This window comes from Scyliorhinus torazame, chromosome 4 (genome assembly GCF_047496885.1).
Source record: "Scyliorhinus torazame isolate Kashiwa2021f chromosome 4, sScyTor2.1, whole genome shotgun sequence".
NCBI lineage: Eukaryota > Metazoa > Chordata > Chondrichthyes > Carcharhiniformes > Scyliorhinidae > Scyliorhinus > Scyliorhinus torazame.
In genome coordinates this window covers 216759287-216783393 of record NC_092710.1, presented here as the reverse complement: position 1 = coordinate 216783393, position 24107 = coordinate 216759287, and the positions used below count along the sequence as shown (strand labels likewise).

General features: G+C 49.1%; 2 protein-coding genes across 51 annotated transcripts in view; one reads left to right on the top strand and one right to left on the bottom strand.

The window, feature by feature from the left end:
• Positions 1–24107, bottom strand: part of LOC140410753 (uncharacterized) — a 526658-nt gene that overhangs the window by 417542 nt on the left and 85009 nt on the right. The gene's annotated exons all lie outside the window — the stretch shown is intronic.
• Positions 3896–4611, top strand: LOC140410752 (NHP2-like protein 1). Its single transcript, XM_072499280.1, has one exon. The coding sequence runs from the start codon at positions 4050–4052 to the stop codon at positions 4434–4436; it is 387 nt and encodes a 128-aa protein (XP_072355381.1). The 5' UTR covers positions 3896–4049; the 3' UTR covers positions 4437–4611.

Sequence of the window (24107 nt, the reverse complement as noted above, 5' to 3'; positions counted from 1 at the left end):
GGATAGACTTTGCCTGATTCAGATTGGTTCCAATGTCTTTGAAAACAGATTTAATGGGAAGAGGTAGGGAGAGTTTAACCTTTTTGGCAGGGAGAAAAGCTAATGGAACAGAATTAGCTGGGAAATAAAGAGCTATCTTGTTAGAAATGATACTGAAACACAATATACAGGAGAGAGCTGCGAGGTCCTGAGGATTTCTCAGAACATTATATATTCAAATTCCCTGAGTGTTTGGCTGATATGAGTGAGCTTCTGCACCTTCCTAATGGCCTTAACATCCTTCCTAAAGTAGGGCACCCAAAAATGGGCTAGATATTCCAACTGTGGGCTACATAAATAATTTATACAGGTTTTGCATTACATCTTTGCTTTTGTAATTTATGCATCTATTATAAAACCTAGGTTCCCATATATTTTAAACAGTTTTATCAACTACTAATTTTAAAGATTCATGAATCTGAATCCCTAGTCTACCTGCTTGTCTCTTCCTTTTTACTCTGTCTGGTCTGCATATCTTCCTCTTTCTTTCCAGCAAAAATGTATTAGCTCATGTTTTGCGGCATTAAATTGCACCCAATAACAATCTGTCCAATCTACACACCATCCAAGTCTTCCTGAAGTTATTCAATTTCCTTCGCAATTAAGTGTGCTTCCCATTTTTGCAGCACCTACAAATGCTGATGCATTTCTATTTCCAATTACAGTTTATTTCCATGGATAATGATAAGAAGGGAAGATATCCAAACATTTCACTATGGTAATAGGGGGAGTTTGGGGGGAGAGCAGCTGGGAAGCTAGACCAGGAGGAAATGGAGGAGTGCCACATCTCCTTGGATGAGGAGGGACGATGTTCAGGAGGGCGACGAAGGACCACCCAGGAAAGAGGAAGAGGAAGGACCTAGGCTGATGGCCTGAGCCAGCATGGGGCACAGGTCAAGGGATGCCCTCACAGCATCTCGGTTTGGGGATGACCAGGACGACGGAGCTGAACTATAGAGTGGATATCCACTGCCATGGAGCACATGTCCTGTGCCAAGGCCAACACTGCGGATGCCACCCTCGCAGTGTTGGCCTCATTCCATCCAAGTGACAACACCATCTCCTCAGACCGAAGTTGATTGGACTCCTCCAGTCGACGCTACAGTCTGAGGAGGGCTGCTGTCAAAACTTCCTTAAGCTCACAATTCTGCCTTTGTAGTTCCATCAGCTCTGGGATGACTGTACCCAGCGCCACATCATTGGCCTGGAGCTCAGCAGAGTCCATGGTTCTGGCATCCTTCCAAGTGCCGGATCGCTGGAACATTCCTTCCTCTGCCTGTTATGGATCCTTAGCTGTGAGGTGCTCACCAGTGAGTGACCCAGAAGCCTGCTTACTAGTTCATCCCACCGAGGTATGAGTATCTACACTGGTAGAGAGTGTGGGTGACAGCTGTGATGCCTCCCCGATGCATGTCTCCCTCGGAGCAGCTTGGGTCTGTGGTCTCCAGAGGTTACAAGGATGATCCAGGCTGGTTGAATAATTGACCTACAGGGGATACGAAATGGCATTAGAGCCTTAGGGGGGCAGACTGATGGATGAAAGTTAACTCATGTGAGTTTTGCGTGGGTTTCCTCTGGGCGTTCCAATTTCCTCCCACAAGTCCCAAAAGACGTGCTTGTTAGGTGATTTGGACATTCTAAATTCTCCCTCAGTGTACCCGAACAGGCGTTGGAGTATGGGGACTGGTGGATTTTCACAGTGACTGCATTGCCGTGTTAATGTTAGCCTACTTGTGACAATAATAAAGATTATTATTAAAAGCAAAATTGATCAGCCTCTGATTTTGTTATTAGTTACAAACATGAAGCTAGCCATTTCGTGCTGCTACTATGTGGTGGCAACACGAGAGGCAGTTTTCATGAACAGTATGCAAGCCATGAAGATTTTCACCGCCAATTCGGGTGAGCAAGATGGTATATGAATTTCATTGCTGGTGTGATGCTTGGTACGCCAGCCATACGGCCCCATAACTGGCGGTTTGTATGAAATAGCACATCCATTCAACTGTTCGCAATAGGCAGCGTACCGACTGAACTCAGCCAACCCGTGCTTGTAAAACTCAGAACATTTTCCGGTCCTGCCCTCTGTTGAATAGTCGCAAGTGAGATGGATAATTTGGCAGACTCTTTAAAGGCTCATTGACCTCGGATGGGCATTTCTGGTCTCTGGGTGGGTGGGACTAGAAAATCCCAACCAATGTCTAACCTGAGGTGTGATTGGGAAGTATTTGCTGAACAATCCCGAGTGTACTAAGAATTACACTACCAACCAGTTTAAAATGATCAGCTGGGCAATGCGATATATTGACGCTGAAATTGTTACCTTGGTCATAAAGTGGTCATTCATTTCCTTTGTAATACATAGACATAGAAAATAGAAGTTGATCATCAAGTTCAATAGACTGATCGTGCCTCCCCCCCCCCCCCACCCCCCACCCCCATATCCCTTGATCCCTTTTGTCCAAAGAGCTATATTTTTTTAAAAAATTAAATCATAGCTTTGTTTAAGTATAAGCTATACTGTGCTATTTGTGGAACACTACCCCAACCGTCCTAAATAAGCAACACAAAGAACACCACAATGTCCAAGTGATTATGTTGGTTCCAATGCAGAACTGTTTGTTATAATGTAAATGTAAATATTCTTTATTGTCACAAGTATGCTTACATTAATACTGCAATGAAGTTACTATGAAAAGCCCCCCGTCGCCACATTCCGGCGCCTGTTCGGGTACATAGAGGGAGAATTCAGAATTCTCAACTGGTACGGGAATTGAACCCGTGCTGCTGGCCTTGTTCTGCATCACAAACCAGCTGTTATAATTTGCTTACTTCATGAACTCCAGCAGTAAGCCTGGCTTCAGTTCCAGTGAATCACTGTAAAAAGAACAACTGCACAGACTGAAATCCCAGCAACAGGATGGAGCCAGGAAGGATTAGTCAGGCGTGAAACAAGTAACATGTTGGCAAAGAGTAAAAAAATAATTATCAGGCTGCAGTCTCCCCCACCATATGCCAATTCTGACTGGTAAATAGCTTAGTCAAAGATTTGTGGAGCAGGAAAATCAAAACTGTCATTATGGACCTGAGCATATGGTGATTTAATGGTGACTCAATTTTTAAAAAAATGTTGTTACTGTTTTCACATTACTTGCATTTTTCCCTCGGTAGATGAACACAGTTTTCAGTTAATTGAAATACATAGCAGATCTGTCAGTAACTATAAAGAGAAAAAACACGCAGTGGAATTCTCCATCGGCGGGATCCTCTGGTCCACCAGAAGTTCACCCACACTCAGAGGTTTCCCGATGACGTGGGATGGCCACAATGGGGAACCCCATTGGCCAGCTGCGAAAGAGGAGAATCCCGCTGCCGGCATGGGTGCGTCGTGCTGGAAAACGTGGCTGCCAGACCGGAGAATCCCGCCCAAGATAAAGGTTTTAGATGCCTGCTTCTTTTACCAATACGAATTCTGTTCCTTTTCTTTAAAGAAGCTATGAACGTGCTGCATATTTCTGGAATTTTATGGTCTGACTTCCAATTTCCAGTGTTTGCAGTCTTTTTCTCTTTCATCTTTGGTTTTAGCTACTTCAGAAATATTAGGGAATCATTTTTTGAGTGTGTCATGATTGGCTATTGATGAAATCACATCCCCTGAAAATACATTTTAAAACCATGCTAATAATTTAATTAGCATGTCATAAATTGTAATGATGTGGAGATGCCGGTGTTGGATTGAAGTGAGCCCAGTAAGAAGTCTTACAACACCAGGTTAAAGTCCAACAGGTTTGTTTTGAATCACTAGCTTGTAAGACTTCTTACTATAACTTATAATTAAAAAAAAAAAAAGGGCCCACTGGTGTCTCTTTGGTGCCGGGTGGTTTCAGTGAGCGCGGCGCCGGTGACTCGGAGTGAAGTGGGCTCGGTCCTCAGTGAAGCGGCAGCTGAGGGGACAGCGGGAAAAACACAGCTGAGAAAAGCCACCAACCAGCTTGGATTATCGCACGAAGATGTCAGAACAAGACGTTAACCCAAAAGCCTATCCTCTTGCGGATGCCCAGCTAACAAAGACAATTCTGGATCTTGTGCAGCAAGCGGGGAACTATAAGCAACTGCAAAAGGGAACTAATGAAGCCACCAAGACCTTGAACAGGGGAGTTGCTGAGTTGATAGCGATGGCTGCAGATGCTGAACCATTGGAGATTATTCTTCATTTGCCTCTTCTCTGTGAAGACAAAAATGTCCCTTACGTTTTTGTAAGGTCTAAGCAGGCTCTGGGGCGTGCGTGTGGGGTGTGTCGGCCAGTTATTGCATGCTCTGTTACAATAAAGGAAGGCTCTCAGCTGAAGCCACAGATTCAGTCTGTTCAACAGGCAGTCGAGCGTTTACTGGTTTGAATTGTGACAGTGTGAGATATTCAGCGACTGAACAGGAAAGGCTTCCAACCATCAGTTGTGTATGTTCTATTTTTTTTTTCTAAACTGCTTTTGAACATTGAGATAATTGTTCAAAGAACATATTTGTAATGTACTTTAATTTCTTGAATAAAAAGTGCGTCTCCTAAAAAAAAAACTTATAATAAAAAGCAAGTAAGTGTATTTTCAGTAGAATGCTATTAAGTATTTTCAGTACTACGCATAGTTACAAAGTACATCGTAATGGATGGCTCCCCACAAGTGTAAATTAGTGAAATAGTTGTATTTTCTTATCATCCTAGCACTTACTGCAGGAATACCATGTAGGTCCCTGAGTTGAAGAACTGAAAAGCTCCAGACCAGTATTGTCAGAGCTGGCATATGTCAACAGGCAAGTTGAAATCTCAAAACAGGTGTCATCATTCAGTGGATAAGGTTTAATGTTTGGGTAGCTTTTTCCATTGCACACACTTACAGAACAGCAGTGTGACTGTGTGAACTCCTAATGTTTTGCAGATAAGCAGCTGACAAACATGCAAAAAAAAACACCTTATTGCTCAGTCCAGTAAATTCCAGCCATTACAGCTTGAGAGGAGTTAATCCAGCAATTATAATCCAGGGGGGAGCGGAGAATCCCGCTCCTAAACTAATACTCAATTCGAGCACACATCCTGATACTCTTAGCCCCACAAAAATAAAAGATAAAAATGACAGTCGTTTTTACATCCAGCCATTTTAGGACTGCTGATTAGGCCTTTCAATGTTGATATAATTGGATAGAGTGTACATAGAACATAGAACATACAGTACAGAAGGAGGCCATTCGGCCAATCGAGTCTGCACCGACCCACTTCCACCCTATCCCTTACCCAATAACCCCTCCCAAACGTTTTGGACACTAAGGGCAATTTATCATGGCCAATCCACCTAACCTGCCCGTCTTTGGACTGTGGGAGGAAATCGGAGCACCCGGAGGAAACCCACGCAGACACGGGGAGAAGGTGCAGACTCTGTACAGACAGTGACCCTGCAGGGAATCAAACCTGGGACCCTGGCGCTGTGAAGCCACAGTGCTATCCACTTGTGCTACCATGTACCCTGTGCTTTTCCCAGTTGTGGTTCAAAATTACAGTTGGGGGATCCATTTGCAAATTGAGAGGGACCTCATAGCTGAGACAGTTGCTCCAGCTGCCGATTTGGATGTTCCCACCATTTGTGATGCCTGGGGGTAAATCGGGTGGTAAGTGACCCATCTCTATTTTCAAGATGGTTTTCATTGAGGGAAGTTACAGTGAATATTTTTTCCATTATATTAACTGATGTGTTGGGTGTTCTGGATCCGTGGAACACATACAGGCCACGGACACTTAAAATAGTGCAACACTATTTTATTAAGTTAGAAACTGTTGAACATACTTTCACTGTGGGTTAACACGATGTTAGATTAAACTAAAGACCTATGCCTATCCGAACCAGTCTATGCACTCAGCACATGGTGAAGATCTGTGCTGTAAACTGTAAGCTCTGTCCTTGTAGGAGGCTGCATCCCGAATGAGCGGGAACTCTGATGCCCCCTGTCTTTCTTGTGAGTGTGCTCTAACTGGTGATTGGCTGCAGTGTTGTGTGTGCTGATTGGTCTTGCTGTGTGTCCATCAGTGTGTGTACCTTGTAGCCACCTAAAATGGCTGATTCCCGATTAATTTGGCCAAAACCTGATGTAAAATGGCTAACCGAAAAGGCTGATGGGAAAAGCAGCCAACAGGGCACAAACGGACAGCTGCAGACAGAATAGCGTATTCGGCTCTGGGGAAGTTGGCCCAGATCGATACCTGCGACCATTAGCAGCACATCAACACAGACATCTGCAGTTTAATCGGCTATCCCCGGGAACAATTGCAACATATTAGCAATTGAATGCCGATCCAGACCTCTCGGCCAGCAGTGGCCAAGACAAAGAAAGGTGAACGACCACCCCCCGATCAAGGAATTGCCCCATTATTGGAGCATATCGAACCCAGTGATTGGGAACAAGTCCAATCACTTGGGACCAGGGTCAAGGTCCGCCCCGAGAGGCGGGAGGCCCCCGGGACCTATAAAGATAGGGGCCAAGTTCAGATCGACCCTTCTCTCCCTTCTTCTCCTGCTCGCAACCTTCGCAAGAGCCATCGACCAGCAACCGTAAGTTTGACTCCAGCGATCGCTACCCGATAGAGACTCCTAGCCATCGACCTGTATCAGCCTTTTGAATCCCGCAGGCCAGACCCAATTCAATAAACCATTCGTTTCCCTGACCTGGTGGGCCATTCCCAAAAGTTAAGTATTGGCCAGTAGTGGTAGGTAGTGATATAGAAAGTAGGATTATTGTGAAAGTATTTATTGCTGTACATAATAAATGACTGTTGATTTCAATCTTACTAAGCGGTGTGCTGTCTTATTAATCATAACTAGAGCTTGAACCACATGGCAGTATCAGAAAGATACCTGGCAACTCGTGAGCAAAGGTGACATAATTAGAGCTAATAAAACTAAGGCTAATAAGAGCAACAATCTGCACCTTGATATACTGGTGTATATCATGACATTAACATCCCTCGATCTTTCAAATCCTTCCTTACATTGAAAATGTTACCCTTTAGGATTTATTATACTATCTTTATTTTTGCTCAAAATCAACATTTTTGCCTTGTCTACTTTACATTGCATTCGCCTAGCATTCTCTTGACATCTCTTATCCTCCCTTGCACGGTAGCACGGTGGTTAGCACTGGTGTTTCACAACACCAGGGTCCCAGGTTCGATTCCCAGCTTGGGTCACTGTCTGCGAGCCTCCATGTTGTCTCCGTATCTGCATGACTTCCTCCGGGTGCTCCGGTTTCCTCCCACAAGTCCTGAAAGACGCACTTGTTAGGTGAATTGGACATTCTGAATTCTCCCTCTGTGTACCCGAACAGGTGCCGGAATGTGGCGACTAGGGGATTTTCACAGTAACTTAATTGCAGTGATCATAGAATTTCATAGAACTTACAGTGCAGAAGGAGACCATTCAACCCATCGAGTCTGCACCGGCTCTTGGAAAGAGCACCCTACTTAAGCCCACGCCTCCACCCTATCCCCATAACCCAGTAACCCCACCTCACCTTTTTTGGACACTAAGGGCAATTTTATCATGGCCAATCCACCTAACCTGCACATCTTTGGACAGTGGGAGGAAATCGGAGCACCAGGAGGAAATCCATGTTCATTAAGTTCATTCACCTGAGGAAGGAGCAGCGCTCCGAAAGCTAGTGACATTGAAACAAACCTGTTGGACTTTAACCTGGCGTGGTAAGACTTCTTACTGTGATTTAAGACTTTATTATCCCATATCCAAACTATTTGATCCGTCCAGAAAATACACCCAATTTCCTCTTCCTTGACAACCGCTGAAACAGGAACATTTTCGCTACATACACATTTACTTTTCCCTTTTCTACTGTGCATCGTTTTTTTTTATTGGCATTAAAATCCATCTACTAATCCCTGGTTAATTTGTTTGCTTGAATGAAATCTTATTGAATGCTATTTGGTTGTCCTATACATGGCATCTCATCATGTAGTTAATATCATTAAATTTTATTGCAATATTATAAGAGATACTTGCACGAAAATTAAACATTTTATGTTACCTATCATATTAATTCTTCTATCATGCTCCATTTAGGATTGAAAGGCAGTTTAAATTAGTGAAAATAACCAACTTTATTTTACACAATAGACTCAGATTACAGAAATTACAGTGGGGGAACTGACAGTGACGGTGAGGAAAGCAAACAGAAGAATGGAACCAAGATCCAGGGAAAGAGACAGGCCCAGAAAATCACCTCTCATTGTTTGAAACACAAGGGAATATAGAGGTAGGCTACTCAATCTATTCCCCCAGGATAATTCCTCATTCCAGTAATCAATCCAGTGAACCCGTGTTGCATTCCCTCGTGGGGCAAGTATGCAAATCATGTCCAACCAGGCATCCGAAGAGGCAGGGTGGCGTTCCAGACTAGGAATGAGGGGACACAGGTTTAATGTTTTTGCAAAGAATTGCAGGGAGATTGTGAAGGAACTTGTTTACACACTGGGGATGAGAATGCAGAGACGATCAATGTTTCAAACGAAAATTGGAATGGGCACTTAAAGGAAATAAAAGGGCAATGGGGACAGAGAAAGGGAAAATAACTGACTGGATTTCTTTGTGGAGAGCCGGCATACACTCGATGGGCCAAATAGCCTCCTTCTTTTCATTTAATTTCTGTGTTGTAATTGATTCTATAGCCAGCATTTTCGCTTCTGAGGCAGAGAGTTTGAGATGTGAAATTTCCCAATTTGCCGCTCTCACCAGTATAATGTATACTGGAGGAATAGAAATGGAAGACCATGAGTTTTATGGAGGGTATGAGGGACTATTGGGGTGGGGGACATAAATGGGTATATATTGGAGTGGCCTACGTTGCCATGGAGGTATAGTATGACCTTTTAAACATACCTTGCAAAATGTTTCTGAACCCAGACTATCGTTCACGGCACTTCTGAGATTCGTGAGCCACAATTCCTGGAGGAGCTGGTCTGACACCATGAAAATTGTGTGACTGCTAAGAGATGCCCAGCTTCACAATGGAATGGAATGGTATTCAATGGCACTTAGTTCAAAAATGAATTCTCATGAGATTCACGCCATTACTGGTTCCCTCGCTGTCTCACTCGCCTGACTCGCGTCTCAGCATCTCACTGCTAACAAGGGGGAGCTGCTTTTAAACACTCCCTCACTGCTCACTCCCAGTCAACACACAAGCATGGCAGCGTGTAGAACTGCCCGTCACTTTGGCAATGCTGACCTGGCTCAGCTTGTCGACACTGTGGATGAGAGGCGGGCCACCCTATTCCCCCAAGGGGATTGGAGGACCAACAATAGGGTCAGTAATGCTGTCTGGGAGGCAATGGCAGCGGCTGTCACTTTGGGCCAGTGTCCAATGTCAGAAGAAGACCAATGGCCTCCACCAAGCTGCAAGGGACATTACCACCTCTCTGCTGTTATCAGTTCTGCCTGCCACACCTCAGTTTCCCAAACCCACCATGGCTGACACCTCACAACCTTCCCCACACCCGGGCGGGATTCTCCTACCCCCCACCGGTTCGGAGAATTGCCGGGGGCTGGCGTGAATCCCGCCCCCGCTGTGTCCCAAAGTCTCCGCCACCAGAGATTCGGTGGGGGCGGGAATCGCGCCGCGTTGGTCGGCGGGCCCACCCCCGACGATTCTCCGGCCCACGATGGGCCGAAGTCCCGCTGCTGGAATGCCTGTCCCGCCAGCGTGGATTGAACCACGTTTTGAACGGCGGGACAAGGCGGCGTGGGCGGGCTCTGGGGTCCTGGGGGGGCGCGAGGCGATCGGGGCCCACCGATCGGCGGGCAGGCCTGTGCCGTGGGGGCACTCTTTTTCTTCCACCTTCGCCATGGTCTTCACTATGGCGGGGGCGGAAGGGACCCCCTCCTCTGCGCATGCATGGGGATGACGTCAGCAGCCGCTGACGCTCCCGCGCATGCACGGACCCGTGTCGCCCGGCGAAGACCTTTCAGCCCTGGCTGGCGTGGCGCCAAAGGCCTTTCCCGCCAGCCATTGGAGCGGAAACCGCTCCGGCGCGGGCCTAGCCCCTCAAGGTGAGGGTTTGGCCCCTAAAGGTGCGGAGACTCCCACACCTCTGGGGCGGCCCGACGCTGGAGTGGTTCCCGCCACTCCATCACGCCGGGCCCCCCCGCCCCGCCTGGTAGGGGAGAATCCCGCCCCCGATCTTTGTGCTTATTCCTCAACACCCCCTGGCACACAGCAGAGACCCTTCATGTTCAGGCATGGTGCCCACAAACCATCTGCAAAAGACACCCTGACTATCAAGCATGCAGCTCACAATGCCCTCTCTTTGTCCCTGGAGGATAAGATAGAATCATAGAATTTACAGTGCAGAAGGAGACCATTTGGCCCATCGACTCTGCACCGGCCCTTACAAAGAGCACCCTACTGAAGCCCACGTAGCTACCCTATCCCCGTAGCCCAGTCACCCCCGTTTAACATTTTTTGGACACTAAGGGCAATTTAGCATGACCAATCCACCTAACCTGCACATCTTTGGACTGTGGAAGGAGACCGCAGGACCCAGAGTAAACCCACGCACACACGGGGAGAACGTGCAGACTCCGCACAGACAGTGACCCAAGCCGGGAATCGAACCTGGGGCCCTGGAGCTGTGAAGCAACTGTGCTAACCACTATGCTAACATGCTGCCCTTAATAAGCGGGAAGGGCTAAGATGGGGAGTAGAATGCCAGAGATCCAAGTCCAAACCCGTTATGAGAAATGGTCCCTGGATATCACGGGTTTGACCAAGGAGAGAGCAGTCACCAAGAGTGAGGGTGGCCTGCACCACAGCGGTGAGGATCCACTGCATGTTCACACCTGTCTCAAGTGAGTTGTTCGTGTCAGACAAAATGATCCTTTCCTCTCGCTGCCCACATGTCCATTGTCTTGGAGGATCACCATCTGATGGGGGCTCCCCCTGCCTCCACCCAAGAGACCACTTAGGAGGAAAGCTCTGAAGAGACCATCATCGAGGCGTCACAGCTATCCCTCCCACCTTCCACCAGCACAGAGACACACAACCTGGAGGGCGAGATTAGTGAACAGGCTTCTGGGCAGGTGGAGGCAGTAGCATTCAAGGGACTCAGCAATCGGAGATCTGCTGGATCCGAAGACTGTGCATGGTCCCAGTCAGATGCCGAGCCTCTGGACACAGCTGATGCAGGTGATAGGCCACAGTCGTGACATTCAGGATTGGATGTCAATGACAGTCCAGTGACTGGAAAGCCGATTGGAGGAGTCCCAAATGCTTCGGGTGCAGGAGATGGTGCCAGCAATGTGTAGTACCCAGGCCAACACTGCTAGTGGAAAACCTGGAGCACGACGTCCGTGTCTTGAGCATCCGTCACCTCCGGGATGCACATGTGGACTGTAGATAGTGAAATGCTACACAGGTCCCCGCTCGTATCCTGGAACTGCCCAGTGGCATAAAAGTCAAGGGCTACAGTGACCTTCGTGGCCTCCGGGAGCAGTTGGGCCAGTGCCAACTTGCGCATGGGCAGTGGCCTTCTTCCGTGCGCCGGCCCCAACGCCAAATGGTGCAGGGATACTGGAGCCGGTGTGGAGGAAAGGAGGCCCCCCGACAGGGAGACTGGCCCACCGATTGATGGGCCCCGATCGCGGGCCAGGCCACTATGGAGGCCCCCCCCGAGGTCAGACCCCCCCCCCCCCCCCCCCCCCCACAGGCCGCCCCCGCCGGCTCAGAGGATGTTAGAATGGCGCCGGCGGGACTCGGCTTTTTGCGATGGCTGCTCGGCCCATCCGGGCCGGAGAATCGGCGCGGCGGTCCGGGCCAGCCCGGGCCGGAGAGTCGTCGCACACCTCGACCGGTGCCGCGTCGACCACGCTGGCCCCAATGGCGTCAGGGCGGCGTGGCGTGATTCACACGGCCCGTCGACGATTCTCCGACCCAGCAGGGGCTCAGAGAATCCCGCCCGTGAACCGCTCTCACAACTAACAAGGCTAATTCTTCATTTGAAAAAGCTTTCCGCTCTGAAGCTAGAGGCTGCTTGCAGTCAAAGGGAGTGAAATTGAATTCATGATAGAAGCCACAGCACGGCTCTCTCCTGGAAGTGTTTCGTAGGACAGACAGGCTGCAGCAGTGGTTATCCCTCTTATGGGTCTCCACAATATTTAAAGATGGCTTGAAGGTCTCACAGACAGAAAGCCCTTCCCCCCCCTCCCCCTCCCCCCGACATCAGTGCACTGACCAAGCACAAGCCTCCTGAGGGGTCTACCCCCACCCACCCCTCCCCGAGCACTGGGGCAGCTTTGGTGCCCTTGAGCTGCATGTCATAAATTGGAAATTGTTACTCACCTCCTCACTTCCCCTCAGAAGCCATCACGCTAGCTTTTTTGTTTTTAGTAAGGAGTACTAAACGACACCAGCGTCATTTCTCTCTGGGAAGTTGGGTAATCCCTGGGAGGCCACTGCATTCGACTTCAACCTCGCTGATGAGATTGAAATGAATGTACTTGAGGGTTAATGATATTCTCGCCATCTTTGGGTGAGATCTGGAACTCGTTATCGGGGCCAGGCCGAGTGGGTGCAAATCTCGATTTTGGCCCTTCACACTATTCACCAACAGGCCCCGATCCACGCTGGGCAAAACGCGGTGGTTAAATCAAACCCATGTTCAAATTTAAGAAGTCCTTTATGTTTATGTGAAAGCACGGACTTAGAATAAGATGTCACCTATACAATCCTACAAAGATTACTTAAGATTCATCCTCTCAGCAGAGTTGTAAAGCACAGAATTTAACTCATGGTGCTGTGTAGTCCACACTTCTCTGATACTCTTGAAATGATTGGTAATCTGATGTACCCTGATGATTTAAATTGTTTCATGCCCATATTGCCAACCATTCTGCTTTAACAGCACCAAATGATCAAATCTTTATGAAAGGCATAATCCTTTCTGTTCTTTTCCAATAGATTATCAGATGCATATTAAATATTCACCAACTCCCAGAATGTTTAGTACTTTTTCAAAACCATACTGTTACAAGTTTAACAAGAGCTGTGTGTTGAGGTGTAAAATTTCACCCTGTAATGGCACAGCATGTGCAATTAAGTAGTAGCTGTCATATTGGGATGTTATGTAAACACAGGTACACAATGACACTTGAAAGCTTATTATTTGACTGTAAATTATTAAAAAGCCTCAAAGCATGCAGATATTCCAGCTCCTCAGTGCACAAAACGGGTTCCCGGCTGAGGACCTCTATCTAACTGGGGTGCCATTTTATTGCGCTGCGAGCACCGGGAAACAGGCGGCTACACGTGCTCGGTATGGGACTTTGTTCCCCTTTTGGTAAACCCTGCCCATAATCTTTCACCACAAAGTGCTATTTTGGAATGCATTTTATAGAATTGACCTTCACCTTTACATTCTCTAACTCAAATCTGCAATATCATTGTAACATGGTTAATGGTTTAGACAAGAGGTCTAGGCACTTACAAAGGGCACTTGCAAAATATTGAGAACTTTCTCATCAGGACAGTGAAAGGTTTTCTGCAGTCTCCTTGCCACTCTCTATTTGTCTCAGCTGTTCTTTCTTTCTCATTCCAGATTCTTGGGGGTGAAGCTGTATAGACATTGTATCTCGGCAACTGTGCCATTCAGTCCCATCTTTACTGTCATCATTTATGATGTGTGTGGACAGATCTGCTGAGCTGCAAATCCCAATTTAAAAGAAGCCACTTTCAAGCACAAATTGACCTGAAGGTGGCTCAGGTGAAAGAGTGCAAATGATGCCGTTCCTCTGAATAGATGCATATCTTAGCTGTGCCATTGGGAAGGCAGAGCATCTGAGAAAGGCAGAAAAGTTCAGAAAAGTGTGTCCTCTCCCTATTCTTGCTAAATAAAGGACAGTACAGCACAGGAACAGGCCCATCGGCCCTCCAAGCCTGTACTGGTCATGATACAAACCTTTGCCAAAACACTCAGCACTTCCTTGCACTTCCCTCGAGACCCATCCTATCCATGTATTCGTTAAGATGCCTTTTGAACACTGTTAATGTATCTGCTTCCACAACCTCCCCCGGCAATGTGTTCCAGGCACTCACCACCCTCTGCGTAAAAAAATCTGCCTCCCACATCTCCTCTGAACTTTGCCCCACAAACCTGAAACCTATGCTCCCTAGTGACTGACCCCTCCACCCTGAGAAAGAGTGCCTGCCCATCCACTCTAACCATGGCCCTCATAAACATGTAGACCTCTATCAGGTCATCCCTCAACCTCCGTCTTTCTAATGAAAACAGTCCGAGTCTACTCAGCCTCGCCACATAGCTAACACCCTCCAGACCAGGCAACACCCTGGTAAACCTCCTCTGCACCCTTTCCATAGCCGTCACATTCTTCTGGTAGTGTGGCGACCAGAATTGTGCGCAATATTCCAAGTGCGGCCTTACCTAGGTTCTATACAACTGTAGCATAACTTGCCAGTTTTTATACTCAATGCCCTTTCCAAAGAAGGCAAGCATTCCATATGCTTTCTTGACTACCTTGTCCACTTGTGTTGCCACCTTCAAAGATCTGTGGACCTGCACGCCCAGATCTCTCTGACTTTCTGTATTCCTAAGAGTTTTGCCATTTATGGTATATTTCCTCTCTATGTTAGACTTACCAAAATGTATTACCTCCCATTTGTCCAGATTAAACTCTATTTGCCATTTCTCTGCCCAAGTCTCCAACCTACCTATGTCCTGCTGTATCCTCTGACAATCCTCCACACTATCTACCACTCCACTAAACTCGGTGTCATCTGAACGGTTATAAAATAATGTTGACACCAAACTGGAAGCTAAGGGCTGCGTTTTCCCAACCACTAGCAGAAGGCTTGGAGCGGGGTGGGGAGCCATGTAAATAGGGGAAGCCACATTGAGAGGGCTTCCCAATGCATTCCACTGCTGAGGAAGTATCTCAGGGATGGCCTAGGAAGCAGATCAGCTGCCCGCTGATTGGATGCAGTTTACATACTTAAGGGTCCAATACATGAGATTTTGCAGCATTTTGCTGCACATGGAACCATGGTGTAGAGGCCACCAACTCCATGGACGTAGCCTCCTTGGGGCAGGCTGGCTGTTCACTGGAGCCGGAAGCCCCAATGATGGAGTCACCGGCAGGAAAGGCTATTTTCACAGCATAAAGGCTTCCATCAAAAAGATTTTCTTCTCTCTCCAAAGGTTGTTCCAGATGGATGAGTGTATCAGGAAATATCAGTGGCAATGTAAAATCAGTCCCTAAACTGCAAGAAAAGCTGTTAAGTGGAAATTATTATTTTCTGACCTTTTAGATAGACACTTCCCAAAATCCTACAACTTAAGCCATAAAATTTAACCTAAAATATTATGTTGATATTTCTACCCAAAATGCCTCATTGTCACAAGATGCTGCAAAGGTCTACTTTTATTTAAACATCTGGAGCGAAATTCTCCATCCCGCCCCGCCACATTTCTGCCCCGACCCGCCGGCGGGATGCTCCGTTACACCGGCCGGTCAATGGGGTTTCCCATTGTGGGGCAGCCCCACGCCGTCGGGAAACCCCCGGGCGCCGGCAAAACGGAGACTCCCGCCGGCGGAGAATGACGCCCATGAAGTTTCTAATATGAAAATCAATAGGTAGGGAGGCACAACGTTCTAAGCATGAGTGTCATTGTCTATCTCTGGCCATCTGAATAAATTGTTAATTTAGAGTGGAACAAAATTTAGTTAGAACTGATTTGAAAAAGAAGAATGACTTTCCCAGTGAAATGATGTTTGTAGCTGTGCTATAGATAGCTAGCAAGTAAATAGAGGAGCTTCCAACTGGGAGGCAGAGAAAATCAGGGAATAAACAACTTGAGTTGTTCTCAACTCATATGGAGTTGCATAGAAAAAAAGCTCCTGAGCATTTAAATGTGTGTGTGTGCACAGACAGAGTATGCAAGTGGTCTGAGATAAGTACTACTAAATAACACTGTGCAAAAGCAAGTAGAAGGTAAATCAATGAAGAACTCATTATATTCCATCTCAGTATAGTGGGGAGTCCAAGAAACAACAACCATGTCACAACTTACTTTTAAGTAAATGCATACTCACAAAAGTGCTGCCAAAAACCCAGTATGTCTCAGTAAAATGGAAATGTAACTGTCAAATGATAGTTGGCAAAGGATAGTCTAACAATGATCACATTGATTTTAAGTGCAATGCACAAAAGGTTCAGTTGTTGGTTTGACGTTATTTGGGGAAATGTGAAAAAAGGCACCAAGTGGCTGCTGTGCTAATATGATAACCCTGTTTCATGTTTTGAGGCTAATTGCTGATAACTTTGCTTTAAATGTGGACGGAGATACTAAAACAAACACCTGCAAGTTTAACACTCCTAAATATTGATTCAGAGCAATTATCATGAAGCTTCCTTGCATTAACGTACGTTGAAGGTGTGAGTGCATTAGCTGACGTACAAAGAACATTTCAGGGAGAGTCAGAGTGCACATATGTTCCCAAATGTGGTACTGGAAGTCCTGGTGGAGGAAGTCCAGAGGAGGAGAGATGTCCATACTCACAGAGGGGAAAGAGGCCAGCTAATGCAGCAATTGTGGAAGGAGATCAGTCAAGAGATCATGTCAGTAGCCCTGGCAATACAGCAGAGCATCAGCTCAGAAAATTAACATGTATAGGCCAAACCAGGTAAGAATGGTAGATTTCCTTCACAACAAGCCAATGGTTTCGTGGCCACAATTACTGGTATCCACTTTTTATTCCAGAATGTTATATTTGATTAAATTTAAATATCCCAGGTACTTTGCTGTGATTTCAACTGGTGACACAATGAATGTGATCTAATGGCCTCTCACGGGATTTACCTGGCTCGCCGTGCCTCGCGAAATCTAAATTTGAATATTTAAGTGTGCAGTTAAACACACTTAAATATGTCTCCGTCGGATTTAATCCCCACTCCAAGGAGATCCCAGCAGGGCGGCATTTAACACTGGTCTCCACAAATGGGGACCAAGAGGAATGCCACTTTGGGGCGACCTCCCAGGTGATCGGAGGCCCCCGGGGGGTCAGCTTCTGGGCAGTCTAGCATTGCTGATGCTACCTTGGCACTGCTAGCCTGGCATCCTGACAGTTCCACCTGAGCACCCTGCGAGTGCCACCTGGGTACCTGGCAGTGCTATCTGGATGCTAGCCTGGCACTGACAAGGCACCCTGGTGGCACTGCCAGGTTGGAAAGGGCGCTGCCAGAGTGCAAGGCTGACAGTACCAAGGTAGCATTTTGCCTGCGCCAGGGTTTGGGCCTGCAAATGCCCTGCCCTTTTGAGGTGGAGTGCAGGTGGTGCAAGGACCCCCCCCAGCAGGTAAGTTGGGGCATTGGGGGTTCGAGAGACCTCGGAGCTCCTCAGTGCAGGAAATGAAGGTAGGCGGATAATTACCCAGCATTTAGAAGTTGCTTTAATTCTTAAATTTTCCTGAGTAACTATTCCTGTAAGACATTTGGAGCCATCTGAAGTCTGTGATTTAATTCAGAGTATTGGATGATTTCCAGTGCAGCATAATTACCCAACAGAATTTGAACTTACTAGGCAATTACTGTACAATTCCTATGTAGGTGTTAATTAGGTAGTGTGGAATAGGAACAGAAGAACTAGGAACAGGAGAGGGCAGTTTAGCCCTTCGAGCCCGTTCTGTCATTCAATACAATCATGGCTGATCTCATCTTGGCCTCAACACTGTTTCCCTGCCTGTTCTCCATAACCCTTCAACTTATTACTAATTATAAATCTGTCCATCTCCTCCTTATGGGCGGCAGGTGGTTAGCACTGTTGCTTCATAGCTCCAGGGTCCCAGGTTCGATTCCCGGCTTGGGTCACTGTCTGTGCGGAGTCTGCACGTTCTCCCCGTGACTGCGTGGGTTTCCGCTGGGCGCTCCGGTTTCCTCCCACAGTCCAAAGATGTGCAGGTTATGTGGATTGGCCATGCTAAATTGCCCTTAGTGTCCAAAATTGCCCTTAGTGTTGGGTGGGGTTACTGGGTTAGGGGCATAGGGTGGAGGTGTGGGCTTGAGTAGGGTGCTCTTTCCAAGAGCCGATCCAGACTCGATGGGCCGAATGGCCTCCTTCTGCACTGTAAATTCTATGATTCATTCCAGATTGCCTCACAAGGGGAAGCATCCACTCTTCTCTGCTTTGTCAACACCTTGTATCACCTTATATACCTCAGTTAGATCTCCTCTTATTATTCTAAACTTGATAGCGTATAGGCCTAACCTGCTCAATCTCTCTTCATAAGGTAATGCATTTTGGTAGGTCTAACATAGACGGGAAATATACCGTAAATGACAAAATTCTTAGGAATATAGAAAGTCAGAGAGATCTGGGCGTGCAGGTCCACAGATCTTTGAAGGTGGCAACACAAGTGGACAGGGTAGTCAAGAAAGCATACGGAATGCTTGCCTTCATTGGACGGGGTATCGAGTATAAAAACTGGCAAGTCATGCTACAGTTGTTTAGAACCTTGGTAAGGCCGCACTTGGAATATTGCGCACAATTCTGGTCGCCACACTACCAGAAGGATTTGGAGAGGGTGCAGAGGTTCACCAGGATGTTGCCTGGTCTGGAGGGTATTAGCTATGTGGAGAGGCTGAGTAGACTCGGACTGTTTCCATTAGAATGACGGAGGTTGAGGGGTGACCTGATAGAGGTCTACAAGATTATGAGGGGCATAGATAGAGTGGATGGGCAGGAACTCTTTCCCAGGGTGGAGGGGGGTATTTCACCGGGGGGCATAGGTTAAGGTCCGTGAGGCAAAGTTTAGAGGAGATGTGTGAGGTAGGTTTTTTACGCAGAGGGTGGTGAGTGCCTGGAACGCGTTGTCAGGGGAGGTTATGGAAGCAGATACATTTTTAAAAAAAATAATTTTTATTAAAGGTTTTCATAAAATATCAATAACAAAATGAGAAAGAAAAAAAGAACCCAACAGGGTTAAATACAAAACACAATCTAAAAAAGCAACCCCCCAAACCCTTCCCCACTGTACCTAAATAATAAATTAACATTAACATCCCGACTTAAGACAACAGGTGTAAACACCCCCTCAGACCCTTCCAGTGTAAATAACATAAACAAAAATAAATTTCCCCCCCCCCCCACCCCCGAGCTGCTGCTGCCATTGACCAATGTCTATCGTTCTGCCAGAAAGTCTAAGAACGGTTGCCACCGCCTAAAGAACCCTTGTACCGACCCTCCCAAGGCGAATTTCACCCTCTCCAATTTAATGAACCCTGCCATATCGCTGATCCAGCATTCCATGCTTGGGGGCCTCGTATCATTCCACTGAAGGAGAATCCTTCGCCGGGCTACCAGGGACGCAAAGGCCAGAATTCCGGCCTCTTTCGCTTCCTGCACTCCCGGCTCCTCTGCCACCCCAAATATTGCGAGCCCCCAGCCCGGTTTGACCCTGGATCCTACCACCCTCGACATCGTCCTCGCTACGCCCTTCCAAAATTCCTCCAGCGCTGGGCATGCCCAGAACATATGGGTGTGATTTTCTGGGCTCCCTGAGCACCTAACACACCTGTCCTCACCCCCAAAGAACCTGCTCATCCTTGTCCCGGTCATGTGTGCCCTGTGCAGCACCTTGAACTGTATGAGGCTGAGCCTCGCGCATGAAGAGGAAGAGTTCACCCTCCCTAGGGCATCTGCCCACGCCCCCTCTTCGATCTCCTCTCCCAACTCCTCCTCCCACTTACCTTTCAACTCCACCACCGAGGCCTCCTCCTCCTCCTGCATCACCTGGTAAGTTTCCGAGATCTTCCCCACTCCCACCCACCCCCCCGAGAGCACCCTGTCCTGTACTGTGTGTGGCAGTAGCCGTGGGAATTCCATCACCTGCCGTCTGGCAAACGCCCTTACCTGTAAGTACCTGAAGGTGTTCCCCGGGGGGGAGCCCGTACTTCTCCTCCAGCTCACCCAAGCTCGCGAACTTCCCGTCCACAAACAGGTCCCCCAACTTTCGTATCCCTGCCCTGTGCCACCCCAAAAACCCTCCACCTGTTCTTCCTGGGGCGAACCAGTGGTTCCCCCGTAATGGGGTCCACGCCGAGGCCCTAACCTCCCCCCTATGCCACCTCCACTGCCCCCCAAATTTTGAGGGCCGCCACCACCACCGGGCTCGTGGTATACCTCCTTGGAGGGAGCGGCAGCGGCGCCGTTGCCAGTGCCCCCAGACTCGTACCCACACACGACGCCGTCTCCAGCCTCTTCCATGCAGCCCCCTCCCCCTCCATCACCCACTTGCGCACCATTGTCGCATTGGCGGCCCAGTAGTACCCACAGATGTTGGGCAGCACCAGCCCCTCCCTATCTCTACTCCGCTCCAGGAACACCTTTCTCACCCTCGGAGTCCCTCGCGCCCACACAAACCCCATTATACTCCTGTTAACACGCCTGAAAAAAGCCTTCGGGATAAACAGGGGGAGGCACTGGAACAGGAACAAAAACCTTGGGAGCACCGTCATTTTGATTGACTGCACCCTACCCGCCAGGGACAGCGGCAACGCGTCCCACCTCTTGAATTCCTCCTCCATTTGCTCCACCAGCCTTGTAAAGTTAAGCCTATGCAGGGCCCCCCAGCTCCTGGCCACCTGGACCCCAAATATCTGAAGCTCCTCTCCGCCCTTTTTAGTGGGAGCTCGCCAATCCCCCTCTCCTGGTCCCCTGGATGAACTACGAACAGCTCGCTCTTCCCCATATTGAGCTTGTACCCCGAAAAGTCCCCGAATTCCCTAAGGATCCTCATTACCTCCGGCATTCCCCCCACCCGGTCCGCCACATACAGCAGCAGGTCGTCCGCATAAAGCGACACCCTATGCTCCTCCCCACCCCACACCAACCCCCTCCAGTTCCTCGACTCTCTCAGTGCCATAGCCAGGGGTTCAATCGCCAGTGCGAAGAGCAGGGGGGACAGGGGACATCCCTGTCTCGTCCCTCGGTGCAACCGAATGAAGCAGATACATTAACGCCATTCAAAAGGTATCTTGACAAACACATGGCTAGGATGGGTATAGAGGGATACGGCACAAGGAAGTGCTGAGGGTTTTGGCCAAGGGTGGTATCATGACCGGTATAGGTTTGGAGGGCTGAAGGACTTGTTCCTGTGCTGCATTGTTCTTTGTTTTTTGTGTCAGACAAACCCCTCACCTTTGGATTCAATCCAGTGAACCTCCTCTGAACTGCCTCTAATGCAACTACATCCCTCCTCACGTAAGGGGACCAAAACTGTATATAGTGCGCCAGGTGCAGTCTTACCAATGTTTTGTGAAGTTGCAGCAACACATCCCTACTTACATATTTTAATCCTTTAGCTATAAATGGCAACATTTAATTTGCCTTCCTTATTATCTGCTGTAGCTACATGCTACTTCTGCAATGCATGAGAACACCCAAATCACTCGATTCCCCAGAAAGCTTTCTGGGCACGATTCTCCAGAAAGATTTCTAAGTGTGATAGCGAGCGGAAACTGCCGAGAGCTACCGGGCGCTTGGCACAGTGAGGCCGGCAACGCTATTCAACATTAATTGGTCTACTTAATGAGGTCCCACGGGCTTCTCACTGCAAATGAAGGCTCACCAGCTGATTCGCCGGGTCCGCGTTCGCCAGACCCCCGCTAACAAGATCAAGCAGCACTTAAACAGCAGTTGCACAGCCAACCACACTCACCTCGCAGCCATGGTGCTGAGAAGAACGGCCTCAAGATTCAGGGATGCAGACCCTGGGGCAGCTCCTTGATGCAGTGGAGGCCAGGAGGGATGTTATGTTCCCCTGTGGGTCCCGGAGGGTGAGCCACAGGGCAGCCAATGCTGCCTGGGACGAGGTGGCAGTGGCTGTAAGCTCCGAGAGTGTGACCAGGAGGACTGGCCTCCAGTGCCGTAAGAAGTTCAACGACCGATAGTGGGCAGCACAGGTGAGTTGACACCAATGCCCTCCCAACCCTCCTTGCGTCCCACAACCCTCTCTTCACCTCCACTTTCACTTCAACCCCCCCCCAACCCTTCTTCGCATCCCCCTCCCACCACTGTGAACCACATGTGTGGCTAACAAAGCCATCTGTGTCTCCGCAAATGCAGCTCTCCCAAAATCGCCGGGAGAGCCCCAGACTGGCGGAGGGGTGCCAGACATATGGATCCTCACCACCTTCGAGGAATGGGCCCTGGAGGTGACGGGGTGGCCAAGGACAGAGCGGTCACCAATGCAGAAGTTGATGGAAGCCAGAGGTGAGGATCCACCGAGCCCACCCGGAGGACATGTTACACATGAGTTGTTATTGCCTTACTGACTGACCCATCCCTCCCACTGACCACATGTCCATTCTCCCGCAGGTCCTTAGCCGATGGCGTTGGCCCATCCCTGATGGCCCCCTCTCCTGCCTCTCAGGAGGACACCTCGGAGGAGAGCTCCAAGGATAACACGATCGACGCGTGACAGCTCCACCAGCGCAAATACACAAACCTCGGTGGCAAGTGTTAGTGGACAGGCTTCTGGGGCACAATCTGGTGAGCACCTCACTGCTGCTGATGTAGATCACTGGAGGGAGGAACCACCAGGTGAAACAGCAGTCAGAGGGCTGCTGGATCCCAGGACTCAGCTGAGCCTCAGCCTGATGTTGAGCCTCTGATACAGGGTTACCCAGAGCCGATGGAGACGTTTGGGTGCGGCCAGGACATTCAGAGGGAGATATCAGTGACATTCCAGCAGGTCCATTACCGACTGGAGTCCCAGAGGTTATGGGTGTAGCAGATGTCACCAGCAATGCATGGAGCCGAGGCTAACACTGCTAGGGTGGCGACCACAGTGGAGAGCCTGGTGCCCGACATCGGCAGCACAACTTCGGCAGCATGAGTGAAAGTGTCGCGCAGTCGGTGACGGCCATGGCTGAGTACCTCAGCAGAATGTCTGCCTCGCTGGGGGATGTGACCCAGTACCAGGCTGACCTTAATGAGATGCTGTGGGACATTTCCCGCTCTCAGATGGGAATGGCCGAGGTGCTGCGGAGCTTGTCCCAGTTGCAGGTGGGCATTGCCGCGGCGCTGCAGAGCATGGGCCAGTCACCGAGGAGCATCGCTGAGGGCATCAGAACCTTGGTGCAGACATCGAGGAGCCGCCGGAGCTGGCAGAGCCGGATGATGCAGGGGCAGCCGGGGCCCGTCAGGGGCATCAAAGGCCATGGGACGAGGTAAGCAGCTGACTGCTTCCACATTAGATGTGCACCCTGGGGACACACCCATAGTGGTCGAGCTATGACGGTTAAGCACGTTGAGGATCAGTGAGGGCACCGGGAGGAGGGGGGAAGAGGGTGGGGTGTGGAGGTAGGTGGGGGATTGTGAGGGGGTGGTGGGGAGAGTGGGGCAGCACCTTCTGGTGAGTGGGGAATTGTTGGACACCTGTGACACATTAAAACCCTTGAGCATAACCCAGTATGACTCCCCTGCCACTTTCTTCTGCAATGCAGGCCGACCTCCGAACCCTTGGCCCAACTATCCAGGTACCCCCCCAGGCACACCACGTGCAGGAGATGGGTGTGAGTGAGGGACTCCCTGGCCCTACAGGCTTGCCAGCCCATGCCGCTGCTTCCTGCCCTTCAGCCTCCAGCTGGTCCTCTGTTTCCTCCCTCGGATCGTCCTCCAGCCCCTTCTGGTCTGGTGCCGCCTCACCATCCTCATCCTCCTCCTCCTCGGAAGTGGGCACATGTTCCTCATCCCCAACCTCCAGCACGTCACCCCGCTGCTATGCCAGGTCGTGGAGGACACAGCAGACCACCACAAAGTGTGCGACCCTCCTGATGGTGTACTGCTGGACACCATTGGAGTGGTCAAGGCATTGGAACCACATTTTGAGCAGACCATTGCACCAGCCAATGACCGTCCGGGTGGCCACATGGGCCTCATTGTATCCAGTCTCTACTGCGGTCTCCAGCCTCCGTACTGGCATCATTTGCCAGGTCCTCAAAGGTCC